Genomic DNA, 24,362 nt, shown 5'->3' with positions numbered 1-24,362 from the left:
AATACTTTTTCATATAACGCACATTGAGCAGGTTGAAGTTGAAGTAAGACTTTTTCAGATGAACATAATTCACATGGGCCTGCTATTCCCTGGGGAATCTATTGATAATAACATACCGGTAGAACGCCTTATAATTGTTGCCCATTGCTCAAGTAATGGCTTTGACTAATTTACTAGTAGCATAACACCATGTAGTGTGGAGTGGAGTCGTGTTTGTTGTGATGCCAATATCAGTGAGTGACCGCCTCCGGACTGGCCTGCGTTCAGCAGGCATTAGATTGGTGTTGTGTTACTGACGTTGTGTTACATTTTTAGTGCCTCGTCATCGGCACCAGCTATCTCTCTCATGTCCAGTGACTCAGGGGCCTCTAATACACCCCCACCCTACTGAAAATTCCAGTGTGTGTGTGTGTGTCGGGCCTGCCTGTCTGTCTTCCAATCAGTTTACTGCAGACATACAGTGGGGCAAAAAASTATTTAGTCAGCCACCAATTGTGCAAGTTCCTCCATGCAGATCTCCTCTAGAGCAGTGATGTTTTGGGGCTGTTGCTGGGCAACACGGACTTTCAACTCCCTCCAAAGATTTTCTATGGGGTGGAGATCTGGAGACTGGCTAGGCCACTCCAGGACCTTGAAATGCTTCTTACGAAGCCACTCCTTCGTTGCCCGGGCGGTGTGTTTGGGATCTTCAATGCCCTTGCTGATGGTAGGCTTTGTTACTTTGGTCCCAGCTCTCTGCAGGTCATTCACTAGGTCCCCCCGTGTGGTTCTGGGATTTTTGGTCACRGTTCTTGTGATCATTTTGACCCCACGGGGTGAGATCTTGCGTGGAGCCCCAGATCGAGGGAGATTATCAGTGGTCTTGTATGTCTTCCATTTCCTAATAATTGCTCCCACAGTTGATTTCTTCAAACCAAGCTGCTTACCTATTGCAGATTCAGTCTTCCCAGCCTGGTGCAGGTCTACAATTTTGTTTCTGGTGTCCTTTGACAGCTCTTTGGTCTTGGCCATAGTGGAGTTTGGAGTGTGACTGTTTGAGGTTGTGGACAGGTGTCTTTTATACTGATAACAAGTTCAAACAGGTGCCATTAATACAGSTAACGAGTGGAGGACAGAGGAGCCTCTTCAAGAAGAAGTTACAGGTCTGTGAGAGCCAGAAATCTTGCTTGTTTGTAGGTGACCAAATACTTATTTTCCACCATAATTTGCAAATAAATTCATTAAAAATCCTACAATGTGATTTTCTGGATTTTTTAAAATCATTTTGTCTGTCATAGTTGAAGTGTACCTATGATGAAAATTACATGCCTCTCTCATCTTTTTAAGTGGGAGAACTTGCACAATTGGTGGCTGACTAAATACTTTTTCCCCCACTGTAAAAATGGACAGAGGAATCTCTCCCTTCTCTCTTCTAACACACCCCTGGTTTGTGCTGTGGGTCTGGGGTTAGGAATCCCATGGTCCAGAGTGGCATGCAATTTGGATAGTAACCTGACCCATAACAAACAAAGGCTAAATATATTTCCATGGCAGGGAGGGTCTTTACGCTGGAGGAGAGACAGGCAGAGGGATAGAGTGATAGAGGGACAGAAAGATCGAGAAGAGAGGCACAGGAAGGTTCCCAGTTCTTTCTTCTTGAGGGCTTCATAGAGCGTCAGACCTTCAGAGAGCTTCACAGTGTCAGTTCCAGACCAGTGTTTGGGATGAACTTTGCACTGGGCTACAAACCTGGGCAACTCGGGGAGTCTAGCACAATGGATAACTTGGAGAAGCAGCTCATCTGCCCCATCTGCCTGGAGATGTTCACCAAGCCTGTGGTCATACTGCCCTGCCAGCACAACCTCTGCAGGAAGTGTGCCAATGACGTCTTCCAGGTAAGAGTGGTGGACGTTTGTTTTGCATCACTCTCCTGTCCTGAGGCCATGTGTGGTCAATTAGTGGTCCAGCAGTGGTCTGTGATTTTGGAGCCATGATTCAAGTTTTTACAGGTGCTGAGTACATGTTTTATGGGGTGGCAGGTAGCTAGCAGTTAAGATCGTTGGGCCAGCCCTCCGACCATCCACTCAAGAAAGAAATTGGCCTGCTGCTGAAAGTAATTGGGGAACCCTGCAAGTGGAAACAGTATTCCAATGGTCTACTTATCACAGATACATTAGATGTATTTATGGAAGTTGGTGTGAACCATTTAGACTTCCTCAATATTCATAGCAGTCTATAGTGTCAAGCCTTCATCCCTTTATGTTGAGGTCTTTATCATAAAGTATTGACTGTGGACGATCATCTCCGCTCAATATTTAGTGGTGGGTGGATGGATCAGTGGCTCAGTAGATAAACTTTAGTTTCTGTGTGAAAGGTCCCTCACACTGACTGACTTGATAATTTGTTGTGGGTCCATCCTGGTTAAAGTATCTAACAAGGTTACTCTTCTTGATATCATGTCACCTTTAGGACCTGTAAGAGGTATGTAACTCAGTGTTTAGGTCTGTACCCAGTCTTAAGTACTGTACAGTGCAGAATCATATTTTGGTTTCCTCTTGAGTAGACAACATTTATGTGTCAAACAGCTGTTGTCCATATCCTCCCTTAACTCTTCAACACCCCCAGTGAGAGTGATGCTTTACCATTTGACTCCACTACCCCCTCTCCTCCTCATCCCTTTCCCCCCTCTCCCCTCTCAGGCTGCCAACCCTCTGTGGCAGTCTCGGGGGTCCAAGTCCATGTCCACAGGGGGTCGTTTCCGCTGCCCATCATGTCGTCACGAGGCAGTGTTGGACCGCCATGGTGTGTATGGCCTACAGAGGAACCTGCTAGTAGAGAACATCATTGACATCTACAAGCAAGAAGAGTCCAGCAGGTCAGTGGTGTGTGTGTGTGTGTGTGTGTGTGTGTGTGTGTGTGTGGTGTGTGTGTGTGTGTGTGTGTGTGTGTGTGTGTGTGTGTGTGTGTGTGTGTGTGTGTGTGTCTGGGTCTGTGAGGGGTACGTGACTGGTTTCTGTAAGCATCCACTAGAAACAGAATGCTCACCAAATGTCACATTATCCATACAGTTTGCCATACAACACATATTTCTGCTGTGCTGACCTCTGTTGACTTAAGGACATGGCATGTCAAAAAAGCCATGAGCACAGGGGTGTACTACTGCTCACACCTATGTGAACTCAGCCATGAAATATTGCTTCCAGTTTCACCTCTCATGCAACAGGCCCTGGGCAGTCAGTGGTGCAAAGACCTAGGCATCTGATTTTACTCTAATGGTGTCACTAGCGCGTCTTTGTGTGTTCATCAGCTGCGTCATGTTAACAAACCAGGAATATAGAAACATCAGTCTCTGGCAGTGTCCTCATATTGTTGCTGTCACTAGCACATTGCCTCGATGGAGCGGTAAACCCGAGAACCATCCTCTTGTGGCATTGGTACAGATACAGACGTGTGTATCTGGGGTTTGGTTGTGAGTACCATAGGTCAAATCAAATCACATTTTATTGGTCACATACACGTTTTTAGCAGATGTTATTGCGGGTGTAGTGAAACGCTTGTGCTTCTAGCTCCGCCAGTGCAGTAATACAGTTGAAGTCGGAAGTTTACATACACTTAGGTTGGAGTCATTAAAACTCGTTTTCAATCACTCCACACATTTCCTGTTAATAAAACTATAGTTTTGGCAAGTCGGTTAGGACATCTACTTTGTGCATGACACAAGTAATTTTTCCAACAATTGTTTACAGACAGATTATTTCACTTATAATCCACTGTCTCACAATTCCAGTGGGTCAGAAGTTTACATACAGTAAGTTGACTGTGCCTTTAAACAGCTTGGAAAATTCCAGAAAAATATGTCCTGGCTTTACAAGCTTCTGATAGGCTAGTTGACATCATTTGAGTCAATTGGAGGTGTACCTGTGGATGTATTTCAAGGCCTACCTTCAAACTCAGTGCCTCTTTGCTTGACATCATGGGAAAATCTAAGAAATCAGCCAAGACCTCAGAAAAAAATATGTAGACTTCCACAAGTCTGGTTCATCCTTGGGACGATGAAGGTACCACGTTCATCTGTACAGACAATAGTACGCAAGTATAAACACCATGGGACCACTCAGCCGTCATACCATCAGGAAGGAGACGGGTTCTGTCTCCTAGAGAAAAACGTACTTTTGTGTGAAAAGTGCAAAACAATCCCAGAACAACAGCAAAGGACCTTGTGAAGATGCTGAAGGAAACAGATCCAAAAGTATCTCTATCCACAGTAAAACGAGTCCTTATCGACATAACCTGAAAGGCGCTCAGCAAGGATGAAGCCACTGCTCCAAAACGCCATAAATGCCAGACTATGGTTTGCAACTGCACATGGACAAAGATCGTACTTTTTGGAGAAATGTCCTCTGGTCTGATGAAACAAAAATAGAACTGTTGGCCATAATGACCATCGTTATGTTTGGAGGAAAAAGGGGGATGCTTGCAAGTCGAAGACCACCATCCTAACCGTGAGAGGGGGGTGGCAGCATCATGTTGTGGGGGTGCTTTGCTGCAGGAGGGACTGGTGCACTTCACAAAATAGATGGCATCATGAGGTAGGAAAATTATGTGGATATATTGAAGCAACATCTCAAGACATCAGTCAGGAAGTTAAAGATGGGCCGCAAATGGGTCTTCCAAATGGACAATGACCCCAAGCATACTTCTAAGTTGTGGCAAAATGGCTTAAGGACAACAAAGTCAAGGTATTGGAGTGGCCATCACAAAGCCCTGATCTCAATCGTATAGAGAATTTGTGGGCAGAACTGAAAAAGCATGTGCGAGCAAGGAGGCCTACAAAGCAACATGTGCGAGCAAGGAGGCTTTCCATTTATTAAAGTGGCCAGTGATTTCAAGCCTATGTATATAGGCAGCAGCCTCTATGTGCTATTGATGGCTATTTAACAGTATGATGGCCTTGAGATAGAAGCTGTTTTCCAGTCTCTCTGTCCGAGCTTTGATGCACCTGTACTGACCACGCCTTCTGGATGATAGCGGAGTGAATAAGCAGTGGCCCAGGTGGTTGTTGTTCTTGATGATCGTTTTGGCCTTCCTGTGACATCGGGTGCTGTAGGTGTTCTGGAGGGCAGGTAGTTTGCTCCTGGTGATGCGTTGGGCAGACCGCACCACCCTCTGGAAAGCCCTGGGGTTGCGGGCGGTGCAGTTGCCGTACCAAGTGGTGATACAGCCCGACAGGATGCTCTCGATTGTGCATCTGTAGAAGTTTATGAGGGTTTTAGGTGACAAGCCACATTTCTTCAGCCTCCTGAGGTTGAAGAGGTGCTGTTGTGCCTTCTTCACCACACTGTCTGTGTTAATGGACCATTTCAGTTTTTCAGTGATGTGTATGCCAAGGAACTTGAAGCTTTCCGCCTTCTCCACTGTGGTCCAGTCGATGTGGATAGAGGCGTGCTCCCTCTGCTGTTTCCTGAAGTCCACGATCATCTCCTCTGTTTTGTTAACGTTGAGTGAGAGGTTATTTTCCTGACACCACACTCCCAGAGCCCTCACCTCCTCCCTGTAGGCTGTCTCGTCATTGTTGGTAATGCCTACTACTGTTGTGTCATCTGCAAACTTGATGATTGAGTTGGAGGCGTGCTTGGCCACACAGTCATGGGTGAACAGGGAGTACAGGAGGGGACTGAGCACGCACCCTTTTGGGTCCCCAGTGTTGAGGATCAGCGAAGTGGAGGTGTTGTTTCCTACCTTCACCACCTCGGGGCGGCCCATTAGGAAGTCCAGAACCAAGTTGCACAGGGCGGGGTTCAGTCCCAGGGCCTCAAGCTTAATGATGAGCTTGGAGGGTACTATGGTGTTGAATGCTGAGCTATAGTCAATGAACAGCAGTCTTACATATGTATTGTCTAGATGGGATAGGGCAGTGTGCAGTGTGATGGCGATTGCATCGTCTATGGATCTATTGGAGCGGTAAGCAAATTGAAGTGGGTCTAGAGTGACAGGTAAGGTGGAGGTGATATGATCCTTAACTAGTCTCTCCAAGCACTTCATGATGACAGAAGTGAGTGCTACGGGGCGATAGTCATTTAGTTCAGTTACCTTTGCTTTCTTGGGTACAGGAACAATGGTGGCCATCTTGAAGCATGTGGGGACAGCAGACTGGGATAGGGAGAGATTTAATATGTCCGTAAACAAACGAGCCAGCTGGTCTGCGCATGCTCTGAGGATGTGGCTAGGGATGCTGTCTGGGCCGGCAGCCTTGCGAGGATTAACACGCTTAAATATCTTACTCACATTGGCCACGGAGAAGGAGAGCCCACAGTCCTTGGTAGCAGGTCGCGTCGGTGGCACTGGGTTATCCTAGTGAATATCTGCTATTTTTCACTATATCATGTGGTGCACAGGTTAAATTGGGAATTTGGAGGTGGGGGAGCCCTATTTAGAGGGATTAGGTTTAGAGTTAAGCCAGGGTTGAACGTAAGGCCAGGGTTGAACGTAAGGCCAGGGTTGAATGTAAGGCTATGGTTGAACGTAAGGCCAGGGTTAACTTTTATCATTCTCATTTTATATAGAAAGCCACTGGGTGGCAGTCTTTTCCAGTGTTGATATCATTTAGAAACCTGTAGCAGCAATATCACAGCTTGTTCAGGCCTTGTCTTGACACAATAAAGATTAAAGATTATATCGTTACATCAAGGAAAGTGCTTTTGGTCTGTAACACCAATTTGAGCTATATGAGCAATCTATCTAGTTTCCCTCAACATGATATTCCTCAATGCCTTTTAGCAAATGTGTAAATTGTTCTATATCTATGTGTACGCTATTCCTCTAGAGAAAATATGAATGGTCAATAGTAGTACAATTCCCCCAATGCCTTCTGGGTTATCTGAAGCCTTGAGAGCTGATCCCATTTCCTGTGCCATTGACAGAAGAGCCAAATAAAGTGTGTGTGCATATGCACATTGGTGTGTGTCTGTACGCATGTATGCATGCGTACCGGATGTGTGCTTGTGTGTGTGTTTCTAAGAGGCTGTCCCTTTACTTCTGTGTCCCTGCAGGCCCCTAAACCCCACCAAGGTGGAGCAGCAGCAGCTGATGTGTGAGGAGCATGACGAGGAGAAGATCAACATCTACTGCCTGAGCTGTGAGACGCCCACCTGCTCCATGTGTAAAGTGTTTGGCCAGCACAAGGACTGTGAGGTGGCCCCCCTGCAGAACGTCTATAAGAGACAGAAGGTAATGGAGCACCCTGAGTCAAGGCCAAGGGTCTGATTGTGATGTCACTCAATATCTCTATAGCTGTCTGTCTTCCTTTCTGGTAGTCTGTCTGTCTGTCTGTCTGTTATATCGTCCTTATACTGAAAAGTAATTATCCAATATAACAGCTTACGTATAGTCACTGTCTGTATTCATTATGTCCCCCAGAGAGAGATTTGAAAGTAATTTAAAGTGTAGAGCCAGTGTGTGCATGTGATCTGCCTTATCTAAAGAGTGAGTGAGTGTGTGTGTGTGTGGTTTGTCTTTGAGTGCTAAGTGTAGTGACAGCAGACAGATGTGTTGAGTTGTGGCTACGCTGCGGGGTTTCATCTCACCGCACACACAAACACACACACACATGACCCTGTCAACCTGCTGGCACGACGACAACTAAGATTGTATATCCAGTGCATTCGGGAAGTATTCAGACCCCTTGACTTTTTCCAAATTTTCTTACGTTACAGCCTTATTCTAAAATGGATTAATAGTTTTTTCCCCTCTTCGATCTACACACAATACCCCATAATGACAAAGCAAAAACAGGTTTCTAAACATTCTTGCAAAATTATTCAAAATAAAAAACTGAAATATCACATATTAAAAAGTACTCAGACCCTTTACTCAGTACTTTGTTGAAGCACCTGTGGCACCTCGAGTCTTCTTCTCCCATTCTTCTCTGCAGATCCTGTCAAGCTCTGCCAGGTTGGACGGGGTGCGTCGCTGCACAGCTATTTTCAGGTCTCTCCAGAGATGTTCGATCGGGTTTAAGTCCAGGCTCTGGCTTGGCCCCTCAAGGACATTCAGACTTGTTCCGAAGCCACTCCTGCGTTGCCTTGGCTGTTTGCTTAGGATTGTTGTCCTGTTGGAAGGTGAACCTTCACCCCAGTCTAAGGTCCTGAGTGCTCTGGATCAAGGATCTCTCTATGCTTTGCTCCGTTTATCTTTCCCTCGATCCTGACTAGTCTCCCAGTCCCTGCCACTGAAAAACATCCCCATTGCATAATGCTGCTACCACCATGCTTCACCGTAGTGATAGTGCCAGGTTTCCTCCAGACATGACACTTGGCATTCAGGCCAAATAGTTCAATCTTGGTTTTATCAGACCAGAGAATCTTGTTTCTGATGGTCTGCGAGTCATTTAGGTGCCTTTTGGCAAACTCCAAGCGGGCTTTCATGTGCCTTTTACTGTGTAGTGGCTTCCGTCTGGCTACTCTACCATAAAGACCTGATTAGTGGAGTGCTGCATAGATGGTTGTCCTTCTTGAAGGTTTTCCCATCTCCACAGAGAGACTCTGGAGCTCTGTCAGAGTGACCATCGGGTTCTTTGGGACCTCCCTGACCAAGGCCCGTCTCCCCCGATTGCTCAGTTTGGCCAGGCGGCCAGCTCTAGGAAGAGTCTTGGTGGTTCCAAACTTCTTCCATTTAAGAATGATGGAGGCCACTGTGTTCTTGGGGACCTTCAATACTGCAGAATTTTTTTGGTTCCCTTCCCCAGATCTGTGCCTCGACACAATCCTGTCTCGGAGCTCTACGGACAATTCCTTTGACCTCATGGCTTGGTTTTTGCTCTGACATGCACTGTCAACTGTGGGACCTTATATAGACAGCTATGTGCCTTTGTAAAATCATGTCCAATCAATTGAATTTACCACGGGTGCACTCCAATCAAGTTGTAAAAACATCTCGAAGATCATCAATGGAAACAGGATGCACCTGAGCTCAATTTCGAGTCTCATAGCAAAGGGTCTGAATACTTATGTAGATAAGGTTTTTATGATTTTTTTTTTAATACATTTGCAAAAATTTCTAAAAACCTGTTTTCGCTTTGTCATTATATTGTGTGTAAATTGATGAGGATTTGTTTTATTTAATCCATTTTAGAATAAGGCTGTAACATAACAAAATGTGAAAAAGTCGAGGGGTCTGAATACTTTCCGAATGCACTGTATATGGAACTGAAAAAGAACCAAAAACAAAAATATGAACAAAAATATGAATGCAACATGCAAAGTGTTGGTCCCATGTTTCATAAGCTGAAATAAAAGATCTACAAAATTTTCAGCACACACAAAAAGCTTATTTCTGTCAGGTTTTGGCCAGGACTGTTCAGGTTTTGGTCACTAGATGTCCCCATTGCACCTTTTTTGTACCTTTTGTTGCTTGTGTATTTTTGAGTAGTCTTTTGAGGTTTGTTTTTCCCTGCTGTTTTTACCACTTTGTGGAGTTTCTTTGTATTTTGGAGGATATCCATTTTGTGCCTCTTGGCTTTATTTTTGGACGTGGTGGATTTATATTCTTTGCCTGAAGATCTTGTCCTTTTATTAAACCACCATCTCTAGTACTGCTGAGTCTGCCTCATCTTCTGGGTTCTGCCGACTATTAGTGACTGTTTCTCTCACCGGGTCCTGACAATTTCTCTCACATTCTGTGCACAAATTTGTTGACATCGCTGTTACTGAGCATTTCTCCTTTGCCYAGATAATCCATCCACCTGACAGGTGTGGCAAATCAAGAAGCTGATTAAACAGCATGAGCATTACACAGGTGGACCTTGTACTGGGGACAGTAAAAGTCCACTCTAAAATGTGCAGTTATGTCACACAACGCAATGCCACAGATGTCTCAAGTTTTGAGGAAGCATACAATTGGCCTGCTGACAGAGGAAATGTCCACCAGAACTGTTTCCAGAGAATTTAATGTTAATTTCTCTACCATAAGCTGCCTCCAAAGTTATTTAAGAGAATTTGGCAGTACGTGCAACCAGCCTCACAACCGCAGACCACATCTAACCACGCCAGCCCAGGAGCTCCACATCTGGCTTCTTCACCTGCAGGATTGTCTGAGACCAGCCATCCGGACAGCTGATGAAACTGAGGAGTATTTCTGTCTGTAATAAAGCCCTTTTGTGGGGAAAAACTCATTCAGATTGGCCTGGATCCCAAGTGGGTGGACCTATGCCCTCCCAGGCCCACCCATGGATGCGCCCCTGCCCAGTCATGTGAAATCCATAGATTAGGACCTAATGAATTTATTTAAATTGACTGATTTCCTTATTTGAACTGCAACTCAGTAAAACTGTTGAAATTGTTGCATGTTGCATTTATATTTTTGTTCAGTATTGTTATTCAAAGGGTTCTCCTATGGGGACAGCCAAAGAACCCTTTTAGGTTCTAGATAGCACCTTGTCTTTCTAAGACTGTAACTTTCCCCTACAGGATCCAAGTGAACGGTGACTAATATCAAAGTGAAGGTCACTTGTTAAGGATGMATAATGTGCCTGGCTGTTGAGTAATACTGAAGGGGAAGCCACCCACACAAACATGATACATACATGTTACATATTTGCTGGATCTACTTTCATAAGCTAAAAGAAGTATGTTTGAATGGACTATAACATCAGGTGGCTTTGGTGACAAATGTGCCTTGCATTCATTGCTCACTCGCTCACTATGAATCATTCATTACAAATATAGTCGAGGAAGGTTAACGAGCAACTTCAGCTTCAGCTAATGTTTTATGTTTTGTTAAAAAAACAACACTTTCGATATTTAAATCTTCAATCTATCATCACAGTTGTGTGAACTACTACCTAAAGTGTCAGCTGAAGGATGGAACAAAAGCTTTCATATCCTTTTGCCCTCCYGGATTAGGGGGTGGTGACCACTGGTGAAGTGAGTACAGATATTAACCCATCATGTTATGTTGATTGGCTGCAGACGGAGCTGAGTGACGGCATCGCCATCTTGGTGGCTGGGAACGACCGTATCCAGGCCCTCCTCTCTCAGATGGAGGAGACCTGCAGGTCCATCCAGGTGAGAATGTTACCCACTACAACCACTCAGACATCTCACTTCACAGTCACAAAGCTCACTGTGGAATCACCACACACATCACTGTGAACAACCTGTTGTATTGTAATAACTAGCATCAATAAGTATTAATACATTATTTATAAACTATTAATAAATATATATATATATTGAAAAAATGTATAAGGGCTTATTCATTTTATAATTAGGTGTTACCAATGGGTGTCTGTGTGCAGGAGAACGGCCGTCGTCAGAAGCAGAGTCTGTGTGATAAGTTTGACGGGCTGTATGCCATCCTGGAGGAGAGGAAGAAGGAGTTGGTGGGGATGATCAGCCGCCAGCAGGATGACAAGCTGGACTACATCCGCTCCCTCATGCGTCGCCACGGAGACCACCTGGAGGGCGCCGTCAACCTGGTGGAGACAGCCATCCAGTCCATGGAGGAACCACAGATGGCCGTGTTCCTACAGGTAGGCACTATGGATGGAACACTAGCACTGAACCTAGGTGCACTGTCTGGCCTCAGTAACTGGACCTAGGGTATGTCATGTAATGGAATAGAATAATGGTCAGATGTAACTTTAGATGTAACTTCTTGAGCAGAAAAGTTGCCTGTTTCAGCCCTTGTAAACTGGATGAGGATCAGTGTTCCTGCAGGTAGATAATGTTTCACTGTCTTAGGATCAGTAGCCCTACAAGTAGCCTATGGGTCAGGGGACCCTCAACAAAGGACTGTAATAGGATCAGTTGTGTGATCAATGTCTCTGGGAACTCTGGTCCTGTGGTTTTCTGATCGCACACTGTACAGAGGAATTTCCAGGTGAAAGGGAGAGCAGTCATTGGTAAAGTAAATCCAAAATATATGTGGTTTACTACAAGTTGCAACAGGGAGATACCTCCAGCACGAAAGCAGAGCAGATGTCTCACGAGCCTCTCTAAGCAGCAGTGGTGGTTCTAGACCATTTCAACTGGGGGGGGGGGGCAAGCTGGGGCCAGTTGTACTGTTAGAGGGGCCAGTTACATTAGACGTTATTGTTGTCATCGTTTTCTTCACTGCATTGCAGGCATTAGTAGGCAAAATACCATATTCATAATCATCATCGTTGCCACTGTCTAATAACGGATGTAAAAAAAGAACAATAACAAAAATTTGTTATGTAAAAATGATTTCATACTCATACTTTCATACACATTTAGGGGGGCCACAAGGGGGTCCAAAATTGTTGTCACAGGGGCACTGGCCCTAGTTCCAATAAGCGCAAACCAGATGAGATGGCGTATTGCTGCAGAATGCTGTGGTAGCCATGCTGGTTAAATGTGCCTTGAATTCTAAATAAATCACACAGTGTCACCAGCAAAGCACTCCCACACCATCACACCTCGTCCTCCGTGTTTCACAGTGGGAACCACACATGCGGAGATCATCCGTTCACCTACTCTGCGTCTCACAAAGACACGGCGGTTGGAACCAAAAATCTCAAATTTGGACTCATCAGACCAAAGGACAGATTTCCACCGGTCTAATGTCCATTGCTCGTGTTTCTTGGCCCAAGCAAGACTCTTCTTCTTATTGGTGTCCTTTAGTAGTAGTTTCTTTGCAGCAATTCGACAATGAAGGCCTAATTCACGCAGTCTCCTCTGCACAGTTGATGTTGAGATGTGTCTGTTACTTGAACTCTGTGAAGCATTTATTTGGGCTGCAATTTCTGAAGCTGGTAACTCTAATAAACTTATCCTATGCACCAGAGGTAACTCAGGGTCTTCCTGTCTTGTGACGGTCCTCATGAGAGCCAGTTTCATCATAGCGCTTGATGGTTTTTGCGACTGCACTTGAAGAAACTTTCAAGATTTTCCYTATTTACTGACCTAAACTTCTTAAAGTAAAGATGGACTGTCGTTTTTCTTTGCTTATTTGAGCTGTTCTTGCCATAATATGGACTTTGTCTTTTACCAAATAGGGCTATCTTCTGTATAACAACCCTACTTTGTTACAACACAACTGATTGGCTCAAACGTATTAAGGAAAGAAATTCAACAAATTAACTTTTAACAAGACACACCTGTTAATTGAAATGCCTTACAGGTGACTACCTCGTGAAGCTGGTTGAGAGTATGCCAAGAGTGTGCAAAGCTGTCATCAAGGCAATGGGTGGCTACTTTGAAGAATATATTTTCATTTATTTAACACTTTTTTGGTTACTACATATGTGTTATTTCATAGTTTTGATGTCTTCACTATAATTKTACAATGTGGAAAATAGTAAAAAATAAAGAAGAACCTTGGAACGAGTACGTGTGTCCAAACTTTTGACTGGTACTGTATACACGCAGTGGACACTATTGCCGTGCTCTTAGGGCCCATAATGCAATTCTTCAGAAAATGGGCGTCGCTTCACAACGTTTTCAGATTAGAAAAATGTCGGAAAATATGCAGGCGAAGTCTGACGAGAGCGCATACAAATTCATTGTTTTAACTAATTATGACAAATGTAAAGAAAATGTTGAGCAATGTAATAAAGAAATTACTTTTCAAATAAGTTACGTTACACGTTATGTTGGCTGACAGTTAGTTAGCTACGCTGTTCGTAAGGATAGCGTCCTTATCCTTACGAACAGCGTAGCGTTATACAGCAGTATTTACCGGTATGTTAGCTAGTTATCTAACGTTAGTTGATTACTAATAATACATCGAAATTGCCAAGCAGTATATTAACTATATGCTATCTAACTACCCAACTATTATTGACTTGATTGTTCACATCATTCTTAGTTGTATAGTTGTTGTGCGTTCTCAATGGACATGGTTAATTCTGGCTATCTACTCCGATTTCAGAACACTCCTGTCTGAGTGTGCCAGAGCGCATAATAATTTATCAATTTAAGTTACTCGACCTAGCATAGTTGGTTTGGCGGTCTTTATGTTATCCAGACCGTTCGTGACTGTAACTGTACTGCTGGCAACAAATTAATAACGTTTTTTTTTTGCTGTCGTTTACTGACACCTGCCTCACTCGTTGACCTCTGGCCCCCTGGCCATCAATACTGTCCTTGGAACAGAGCCAGGTTGGATGACGTGCTCCTGCTGCAGACAGCCGGTAGTTAAAACCCCAGCTAGGCGAGAGATAGATGGTACCATTCATGTCATCCATCCAGCAGTCCTCTCCTCCACTCAGGCCCCTGCTCTACTCCTCTCCTCCACTCAGGCCCCTGCTCTACTCCTCTCCTCCACTCAGGCCCCTGCTCTACTCCTCTCCACTCAGGTCCCTGGCTCTACTCCTCTCCTCCACTCAGGCCCCTGCTCTACTCCTCTCCTCCACTCAGGTCCCTTGCTCTACTCCTCTCCACTCAGGTCCCTGGCTCTACTCCTCTCCTCCACTCAGGTCCCTAGCTCTTATAAAAAGCTACAGATTGAGTAAAGCTCGTAACTGAAGTGTCTCTATTCAACTCCCTCATTGTTCATGCTTGCAAGCCATTGGTTTAGTCATCCAGTTTACAGGTAGCGCTTGCAGCGAGTGTTAGGATGGTGGCAGGTGCATGTTCTAAACTCATTCTGGTTTAGATATAGCACTAATTGACCTCCGAAATGAAGTGCTGGAAATGAAACTAAATGCAATAGCCTACCCATCGTTTCTTTTCTCCACAGAGCATCAAGGATATATTTAAACAGTAAGTCAAATTCTTGTTTTCGTCTGTTTAGTGTTCCATTCTGCTTCATATGGGGTGTTTAGCTGGAAGGTCACAATTTGCATTACATTCACTAACACAAACACACCAATTGCATTGACTGTAACGCTAAAGTAACTGCATAGAAGATGCGTGTGATTTGCAGATATGTCTGATTGCTGGCTGCTGATAGCTAATACATTATAATGAAGTTCTCCACCTGTAGAGTTATCGAGCATACCCATCCAGCCTGCGTCACTACCAGCCACAGGGGTACAGAGGACGTTGCCATCCATCGCTGTCTGTCACCTCCTATTTGTTTGTCTCTGAACTGTGACCTCACCACTGTGTCCTTTTAAGGATCAGCACCACTGCCAAGGTGTCCAGTATGGAATGTCCAGAGCCGGGCTATGAGAGCATGGCCCATTTTGTCATCAACACAGAGAATGTGGCAGACATGCTGAGGACCATTGACTTCAACACAATTAGGGCCTCAGGTAGCTGTACAATATGACCATATATGGAGAGTTTGGTCATTAATGTTTCTTTATACATGACTCTAGCCTCAGGGCACTGACGCATGTTCAGCTCTGAACATTAAACCCAAAACTATTTTCCATTGCACGTTCAAGGCTATTTCCCTTATTTTTGTTGGTCTGTCTTAATGTGGTACTCTGTGTGGTTTCAGGTTTCCAGGAAAAGGATGGGGAGGATGGTTATGATCTGGGTGAGGACTTGGCATCGCTGGCAACGGGGGACGTAGACTATGGGCGATACTAGTTGAAAAGGGTCAAAGAAAGAAAAAGCATGCTATGCTGCTCCTGTGCTTTATTCCCTTACACACATTTACAACGTTTAGGCTTCAAACACAAAGGCTGTTAAATATAGTTATACTGTATATCGTTCCTTCTGACATCAGTCTTAAACATAGCCATAAAGGCTGAAATCAAGTGTTTAATCTCTAGAATATGGATGGATCACTTGTCTTGTTTACCCCACAGCCAACTCATTTCAAATGGAGAGACCAGGAATTCTTTCTCCTCTCAGTGATAAATTAATTCCATATTTCCCTTGCTACCTCCAAAAGTATAACGATCCTAGGGCCAGGGGACCCTTTGGCCTCACAGCGTCACTGTAACATGCCAGAGATGAATGAACTAGAAGTACACATTTTATGAATGGCTATGGACAGATACTCTAGGGAGAGATGGAGGAGTGGTTGTTGACTGGCCTGTTATTTATACATGATTAAAGTTTCAACCATAAACTCCCAAGTGAGGAGTCTGATGTATTGATTGGGCTTTACCTTGGTGTACTGACAATGAAAATGCTTGTAATTTTGGCTTAATATAGAGTACCATTCAAAGGTTTGGACACACCTACTCATTCAAGGGTTTTTCTTAAAATGTTACTATTTTCTACATTGTAGAATAATAGTGAAGACATCAAAACTATGAAATAACACATATGGAATCATGTAGTAACCAAAAAAGTGTTAAACAAATCAAAATATATTTTAMATTTGCGATACTTCAAAGTAGCCACCCTTTGCCTTGATGACAGCATTGCATACTCTTGGCATTCTCTCAACCAGCTTCACCTGGAATGCTTTTCCAAACAGTCTTGAAGGAGTTCCCACATATGCTGAGCACTTGTTGGCTGCTTTTCCTTCACTCAGCGGTCCAACTCATCCKAAACCATCTCAATTGGGTTGAGGTCGGGTGACTGTGGAAGCCAGGTCATCTGATGCAGCACTCCATCACTCTCCTCTCCATCACTCTCCTAAGTTCATTAGAGCTGGTAGCTCTAATGAACTTACACTCTGGCTCAAACGCATTAAGGAAAGAAATTCCACTATTTAACTTTTAACAAGGCACACCTGTTAATTGAAATGCATTCCAGGTGACTACCTCATGAAGCTAGTTGAGAGAATGCCAAGAGTGTGCAAAGCTGTCATCAAGGCAATGGGTGGCTACTTTGAAGAATCTCAAATATAAAATATATTTAGATTTGTTGAACACTTTGTTGGTTACTACATGATTCAATATGTGTTATATAATAGTTTTGATGTCTTCACTATTATTCTACAATGTAGAAAATAGTGAAAATAAAGAAAAACCCTGGAATGAGTAGGTGTGTCCACACTTTTGACTGGTACTGTAGATCATGACCTTTACACTGGGCATTCAGCTGTGTTAAAAAGCTCTGTCTCCTAGTGCCTTGGGTTGGGACCTCAGCTTGACAGGTAGTGAAGAATAGACCTTTCCTGTGTCTCACACACCGATCTGAGCCATGTTTCTGTAACCGGTGTCATTACTTATAATAGTTATAAATAACTAGTGCCCACCCTTCTTGTGATGGGGTTGGGGTTGTTGTGGATATATGGCCCTGAGCCTGGGTGCTCACATGAGCTGACGTTGCCCCTGGGGCTGTCGACCTCTGATTGCGGGAAGGGATGGAGAGGGAGGGGACACACACGAGAGGCGAGAAAGAGCTGGGAGTAATTGATGGGGTGTGTGTGTGTGTGTGTGTGTGCGCTCACCACAGCAAGAGTTCCCTGACTATGAATGGAGATTGATCAGTGTCTGACGGCCGCCAGTGATCTGAGGTTGACACAATTTTCTGGCAACAATCTGTTCCAGCAATAATTCTTCACACTACTTGAGGGATGATACAGAACAGAATGTCCAATTCCATGATATGTACAGTACTGGAAGGGGTTAACTGAGTGGGGTTTTCATATCTCTGACTCATAGAATCTAAGGGGAAACTATAGTAGACATTGCTTAAAACTATGGAGCAAATTTAACATTTCCGAAGGACATTAACACAATTACACAGAATCTCTAACAGCCGGAAGCAGAGAATCTCCCTCCACTACGTAATGAGGAGAGTCATAGTATATTCATGTCAAGAGACAAAACACAGTGTCCTCTCCTCTCCCACTTGGTGCCCCCGTTTAATGTTTGACTTCAAAAATAGACCCAGTCCAACAGGAAATGAAGACAATGGTGATGGTATGAGATTGTCATGCTCAACTCACATTAATCAGTCTCCTCTTTTGTTTTAATCAAGGTTTTTCCAGTCAAGAAAGGACTACTTAGAGGGTTTATGGTAATCCCCTGCGCACATCCATCCAGAGTATTGATGTTTGCCTTTACCATTCGGCAGTCAACTGGTTTTGCTGTCCACAGTATTTACATTGAGTGAATTACAGATCTACAATAGAGAATCAAGCTCAAACATCACACAGTTGAAAGCCTCCCTCGCCACCCACATCAGATATATGTACAAAAGCCTGTGTATTGTGTGTACATTTGATAAGCTAAGTATAATCCAATTAAATGTATCCCACTGTTGGTTTGAATTGTCCATGTTGTGAAGTAGGAAGAATATTGTTGTTTTTCCTCACCTAACACTCCTTCTAGTGCTTGCGATTATCCTGCTACTTCCTCTTCAACAAACTTTACTTTGACAAGAGTTCCACAAGTGCCTTGAAGAAAAAAGTATGACTAATATTATAGAGACCGAAGCAGATGTAAGCTGCACTTCTAAAAGGTTATGAGGAGAACTGAATGCTCCGATGGTATAGTATTTGCACTTTTTAGTCTCAGTTTACATCATTTTATAGAAATAAACATACATTTCATTGTGATATCTTCCCTCTCCTTTTCTGAGGAAATGTTTGCGCTACCAACCCTGACCCAGAGCTACGGCTGCTGCTTTGATTTCATAGGGATCAGTAATTGAATGTATCTTTATGGTGTTAACACAATGAGGAACAAGGCAGCAGAATTCCACCATACTGACAGTCTGACAGCTGTCTGACAGAGCTGAGCCGTATAGTAGAAACACCATGTCGGGGGCCATTTTTACAGCTCTCACAAGTTCGCAGCAACCATTACACTATTATGTAGGCTTCCAAGTTATGCATTTAAAAAGAAGACAGGCAACTGCTGTAAAGTTAACTGTTTAATGAGAGTTAAAGGCGAAGACTGCAATGAATGTTAGGCCATAGAGGTTTTGCAATGAGTGTTCAGCCAGAGTTTACTACTCAGGTTTTGTATTTGAATGGGCAAGAGAAACCTCAGCAGCATCTGTTTACAGACGTAGGAATAAACTATTTTGGTAGTCAGAGAGGACATGARTATAACGTCTTACAAGTCAGCAGAATATTTTCCTTTACTACATTCACTACTGTAAGAAACTATGACAGAGTCAATATCATTTTTTTCAGAACTTTTTTATTACAAAATATAAATGGCAAAAAAGCTTTTCTTTACTGCTAAACCATGGGATCATAAGATATGTCCAGATGATTAGGGTTTGACAAAGCAGTCAACATAAAATTAAGCATTACATTTTTTTGTTCTTTAAGGTAAGCATGCTGTACTACAGTGGACAGTTCACTCAGACTAACATATAATAAGAACAGTGGGGGGGGTAAAGTGTAGGATATGTTCACCTAGTCCCAGATAAAATTGGATATTAGTTGTATCACAAAAAAGCTTGGGCACTGGCAGACCCCATACTTCAGCATTTCCCAAAGTTGGTCCTGAGGACCCCAAGGGTTGCACGTTTTGGTTTTTGCCCTAACACTACACAGCTGATTTAAATAATTAACTCATCATCAAGCTTTGATCATTTGAATCAGCTTTGTAGTGCAGGGCAAAAACAGAAATGTGCACCCCTTGGGATGCTGGCTGGATGGCTGTCTGCCAAGTGAGCTAACAAAACAAGGGCAAATTGATAATCACCATAAACAAAATATGTGGCATAATGTAAATATAGTTATAATCAACATTTTACAGTTTAGTCATTTAGCAGACTCTCTTATCCTGAGCGACTTACAGGAGCAATTAGGGTTAAGTGCCTTGCTCAAGGGCACATCAACAGATTTTTCACCTAGTCGGCTCAGGGATTCAAACCAGTGACCTCTTAACCACTCGGCTACCTGCCATCAAACAACTGACATTTAAAGATCATAAGAGGATAGCCAATATCAATTTACACAGCATCATTTTCCTTTGGTAATGTGTTATAGGGCTATAGCGTTTGTCAACATTTTGATATTTATTGCTGGAAACTTCAGTGTAATGATTAGTATCTGTCATTGTTATTAACTTTGTAGTAACCATTTATGCTACTGTTGACATCAAATCTTAGTTTGGTCCCTATTTTGACTAATAAACATGTTGCACTTATTCCACATTAGGGCAACTTATAACCCGATTTGATTCTGACAATATTGTTGTTGTAGGCCTACTACAATGTTCCGGACATCCAAAGGTGAGAATAGAGGTGTGAAATGCGAAGTATTCACACACTATTCCATATCTCAAAGAATAGTATTCCAGTCGTCCACTATGAGTACACTGTAGCTGGGGTCTTGGTAGACTGGTAGTCCGTTGATTTTGAAAGGCTTTTTGGATAGGTGGGTAAGTTCCTTTTACGCACAGGTTGAGGAATGACAGAGAAACCAAAGGTTAAATGCAAAAAAAAATCGAAACTATATCGTGGGAGAGTGCCAGGGGCTTTTTTTTTTACTTGAGATATTTTCTCCCTTGTAGATTACACTTGGTATCACTTTCCAACTTCATCTAGATACTTGCGGTTCAACTCTGCTTGCTCCTTCTGGCTCTCGATCCGCGCCATTTCGATCATATTTCTCAGCAGGTGGAAAGTGAGGTCGATGGAGATCGGCGGGTCATCGTTTCTCTTGGTCAACTCCACGAAGTCTTCCAGGCTGTTAACCTCCCCAGGCGCGCGCTGCTGCTCAAAGGGCGGCAAACTGCGCGCCAGGTGACCAAGACCCCTCGAGCCCAGGGGCGTCACCTCAAAGGGAAACTGTGGCGGGAAACCTGTTTGCAACCGGGGATTTCTCTGCAAATAACGCAGTATATTTTCTTTGATAAGGTAGGAAACTGCGTCGCCAGCCTTCTGGAACACCTCGTCCAGCTGACTCTTGTAGCCGTGGCCGTCGAACATGGCCAGGTCCTGTGGTCGACTAACACTTGGGGGGATGTGAGAGGTGAGGAGAACAGTGGCAAGGAGCAGGACCAGGGGGACAGGCTTCATAGTGCTGAACAGACGAACAAAACGGTGCCCTGTTATGGAGAGAGGTGTAAAAATATTAGGAACAAGCACTGAACTCAATTTTAAAACTTCAAATTGCACTTATGTGGCTATTGTGTCTAACGCAAATAGAAATAGGCTCATTCTTACTAAATGCTTAAAGACAAACTTAAACAGTAACAAACAACAGTAGGCTATTGTAGCCTATTGAAACTTGCAAAACACAAAGTAGATTATAGACGAGGTTAATTGGCACACAATATACATAAATCGTTACTGAAACAAGCATGCACAGGTTTCTTTAGCTTTGTAAATAAATACATTAACCTAATCATTGTTTTCATGATACAAAAATTACCAACTAATTCCTGTGTCCTTGATATTCTCAACTCAGCACCAGAGCTCTCAGCACCTCAAACTAAAAATGTGCAACAAAAGAAAGCGAAATGAACCACTTACTTGATTGCCTCCTGGTGCTGAAAGTCTAGAAAAGTGTCAATGGAGAACCCGGTACGAAAAGTCCCGCTAAATGGCGATTGTAGTAGACCGCCTCTGTCTGAACTGTTATATACATCCAAGATAGCTCCATTGACGTCAGTGCAAGTGCATAAACTGCTTGTAAATGAGGCGACTCCGTTTTAAGTGAAGGCAAGTGTTTTGGAGGACAGCTCACAGCTGATGCTGTTGACCAAGGTCTACTGGATAGAAAAGGCATGACAGTGTCTGATATTCAACTCTTGAGTGATCTACCTCAACCTGTCACATTAGCCCTAATTAAGTCCACAAGGCAAAACCAGTTATTGTTTCACAAGGTGTTGCTATGCCTCTAGTGAAACTGGAATGATAGAACACCGCAAAAAAAACACAACATTTACTTACTAAAACAACTATTGTGGACGTTAAAACTAAGTGATTCGTTAAGGTGTAAATCTGCACAATGCTACTATGAATCTGGTCTCTGAATAAAGTAGTCTAGAAACGATGAGCTGTTGTCGTGATGCCTTTATGCATGGTTTAACATCTTGGCGAGGCAGAGCAGAAGCGCACAGTGGGGAAACGTGCAGAGGGCGCAGAGAAACCTGTCCATGGTGCTGAAAAGGTTTCCGCTTGTAATGCACGGGATGCAAGTGGATTCTTAATTAAAACGACATCAAATATAAAATAGTCATATTTAGCTGATAAAACCCGCAAGATGTATATATTGCACTCAATACAGGGGTGAAAGTAAGGCGGTACAGTCCGGTACACTTTAGAAATAAAAGGTTCCTGGAGTATCCTTTAGGAGTTCTTCAAATTGAAARTGTGGGGGAACCCCTATGAGTTCTACAAAGAACCCCTTTAAATGGATCCTCGAATAACCTTTTGAATAACCTTTTGGGGTTAATATCTGAACTACCCCCCCTATTATTATTATTAATAATATGCACAACAATAACACAACATTTTAGTTGTCAGTGTTTATTATGATTTTAGTGGCAAAGCAGAATTAAAAAATCAAAATTTGAGGTAAACTCCCAGCAGAGCCCCAAGTCCAATTGGTATATCCTCTAGCATGTTGATGTTAATGTGTTGATGTTCTCCGTATCGATAGCCAGAATGATTTTGCAGTGCACGGTGATAGAACAGGTTTCCTGTTATATTCATCAGAGGTGTAGCGAGAGTGAAGTCTGTGAATCCCTAAAAAAGTAATTATACAGATGTTTAACAAAACATGCACACGACAGTATTCATACCTTGGTTTTCGTGGAAAATGTAAATGAAAAAAAAAACTGTTTTGATGATGGTTTTCATACACATACCTTGTCTATAATGTAGAGGCCTATGGGATTTTCATTGAAGAGGTAAGATAGGAGGATGGTACATGTGATCTGCATAACATACCAATAGACATACCTTTGTACTGCGTCCAGGTAAAATAAATTGTGGGGGTATACTGTACTGGTGAAACGTGAGCCTATCACAATGAGTAGAACATGCRCAAAAAACTAAAGGACATTGGTCCATTATTTAACATTACTGCACGTCAGCCGCATGAAACATTAGTGAATTGACTGGAAACCGGGTGGTATACGCTCCAAATTGAGTTGTGGTTTGAGGAGAACGCTTACATTTTGTCAAGGCGGAGATGAGTGGCCGAGACCGAGGCGCGCGTGGATAACAGTGGATGCATCAATTCAGGCTACAAGTGTAGGCCTAATGACAATCGCAGAATTTCATTACACTACACGTAAGTGTTTTGTAACTGATGTCTCTTTCCATTCATCAAATTTCGGGTGCACAGTTCACTGCTGAGGTTTGGATGGTAAAATCATTTCGAGTGAAGGAATGTGCGCGAGTAGCCTACAGGAGCGGCTTTGTTAAGTGATTGTTTGACAGTCAGATGAAAACGTCATGACTGGTTGTGTTAATGCCACTTTAAAAGGTAGAGGCGGCGTCTCCATAAGGCCATGTGAAGCTAAGGTTTCCCTAAAGTAAATTGAATTAAATTGCCACAATTATATAGCCTAATTAGCTTACTCTTGTCTATACAGAAATAAATACAATCATTCAAAATAGGCTACTACAACAGAAAGCATGATTTGGCCACAGAGCATCATTAGCTTCTTTAAAAAAGCTGTGGATTGTTTAAATCGCATAGCCTACTGTCAGAAGGGCCCACAATTTGGGTAGCGCGCGATGCAAATACCAAATAGATTATTGTTAAATTACAAATGTCAGTGAAAAGACCCAGCCAGGCATATCGCAGTATTTAAAAAAACTGCTTGGAAAGCAAATGGCTATTGCTGTAAACAGTGGCGACCCGTCATTCAGGGCAGGTGAGGCTTACTTGTTATTCATTTGGGGGGGGGGGGGGSMRTTACCTGTTTTGCATGTTATTTTGGCATTTATACGTGTCACATATCAATTTGCAAACAATGTAAAAAATATTATAATAATTGAGTTAATAAAGCCACATGGTCTCTTTTTTGCATTCTGAGTAAGGCAGCTCCAAAATGCAGGTGTTTCAGCCTAGCTCAGTGCTTTCTGTGGTGGTGGGGCAGCCAGTGGAAAATACAGAACATAGCTGTTGGCAATGTTCTCTAGTTGCGCCATGATTAGCTCAGTGTTCTGTCACTTGTGGGGACAGTACGTCACCGCCAAGTCTAAGGGTGAAAATTCAAGCCTCTTGGGTGCTGCCATAGAGTTACATTAGAAGTGCCCATCCAGAAGGCTCAAGGTCATTGGCCACAGATAAAATTACGTCAAATCACGTTATATCAACAGTAGCTTTGATTGGATTGATCATGTCAACATCATACTTAAAAAATCTTAGCTAGCTGTCATGAATGAAGTCGACAATCTACTGGCAAATCCTTTTTAATCCTTGTCATATGAAGGGAAATAATGAAGAGAAATTATAGATAAAACGTATCGGTGCTCATCGGCCATTGGACATAAACATTGGACAACAAGTTGGAAATCGTAAATTCAACAATGAGGTGTTTGGAAGGAATCAGTGACTGGGAAATACGGAATTGTAAGTCGGGAACTCGGGTCTCTTTCTAGAGCTACGACCTGAAGATCAATGACGTCATCATGATTCTACCT

The 24,362-nt window shown here is 43.2% G+C and overlaps 2 protein-coding genes across 3 annotated transcripts; one reads left to right on the top strand and one right to left on the bottom strand.

The window, feature by feature from the left end:
• The first annotated feature begins 1,553 nt into the window (after positions 1–1,553).
• On the top strand, positions 1,554–18,071 carry trim54 (tripartite motif containing 54). 2 transcript variants are annotated; one of them, XM_023973845.2, is made up of 9 exons: positions 1,554–1,874; positions 2,679–2,854; positions 7,029–7,206; positions 10,944–11,039; positions 11,273–11,506; positions 14,680–14,702; positions 15,060–15,196; positions 15,388–15,426; positions 17,775–18,071. In XM_023973845.2, the coding sequence occupies exons 1-9, from the start codon at positions 1,704–1,706 to the stop codon at positions 17,801–17,803; spliced, it is 1,083 nt and encodes a 360-aa protein (XP_023829613.1). In that variant the 5' UTR covers positions 1,554–1,703; the 3' UTR covers positions 17,804–18,071. The 2 variants fall into 2 exon arrangements, with proteins under 2 accessions (XP_023829613.1, XP_023829612.1); XM_023973844.2 differs by having other exon boundaries at positions 15,388–18,071.
• A 1,953-nt stretch (positions 18,072–20,024) lies between these two features.
• LOC111954537 (UI) lies at positions 20,025–21,391 on the bottom strand. Its single transcript, XM_023974338.3, has 2 exons — positions 21,234–21,391; positions 20,025–20,806 (listed from the first exon to the last, which is right to left on the bottom strand). The coding sequence occupies exon 2, from the start codon at positions 20,775–20,777 to the stop codon at positions 20,283–20,285; it is 495 nt and encodes a 164-aa protein (XP_023830106.1). The 5' UTR covers positions 20,778–20,806; positions 21,234–21,391; the 3' UTR covers positions 20,025–20,282.
• Positions 21,392–24,362: the final 2,971 nt, after the last annotated feature.

The sequence above is a fragment of the Salvelinus sp. IW2-2015 genome, linkage group LG28 (genome assembly GCF_002910315.2).
Source record: "Salvelinus sp. IW2-2015 linkage group LG28, ASM291031v2, whole genome shotgun sequence".
Classification (NCBI taxonomy): domain Eukaryota; kingdom Metazoa; phylum Chordata; class Actinopteri; order Salmoniformes; family Salmonidae; genus Salvelinus; species Salvelinus sp. IW2-2015.
This window is presented reverse-complemented; position numbering and strand designations above follow the sequence as displayed.

Bases quoted from the DNA above. Each gene is read 5' to 3' on its own strand.
- trim54 (XM_023973844.2), top strand. From the start codon at position 1,704: ATGAACTTTGCACTGGGCTACAAACCTGGGCAACTCGGGGAGTCTAGC. The intron at 1,875-2,678 runs GTAAGAGTGGTG...CTCCCCTCTCAG, and splicing joins GTGCCAATGACGTCTTCCAG to GCTGCCAACCCTCTGTGGCA. The intron at 11,507-14,679 runs GTAGGCACTATG...TTTTCTCCACAG, and splicing joins AGATGGCCGTGTTCCTACAG to AGCATCAAGGATATATTTAA.
- LOC111954537 (XM_023974338.3), bottom strand. From the start codon at position 20,777: ATGAAGCCTGTCCCCCTGGTCCTGCTCCTTGCCACTGTTCTCCTCACC.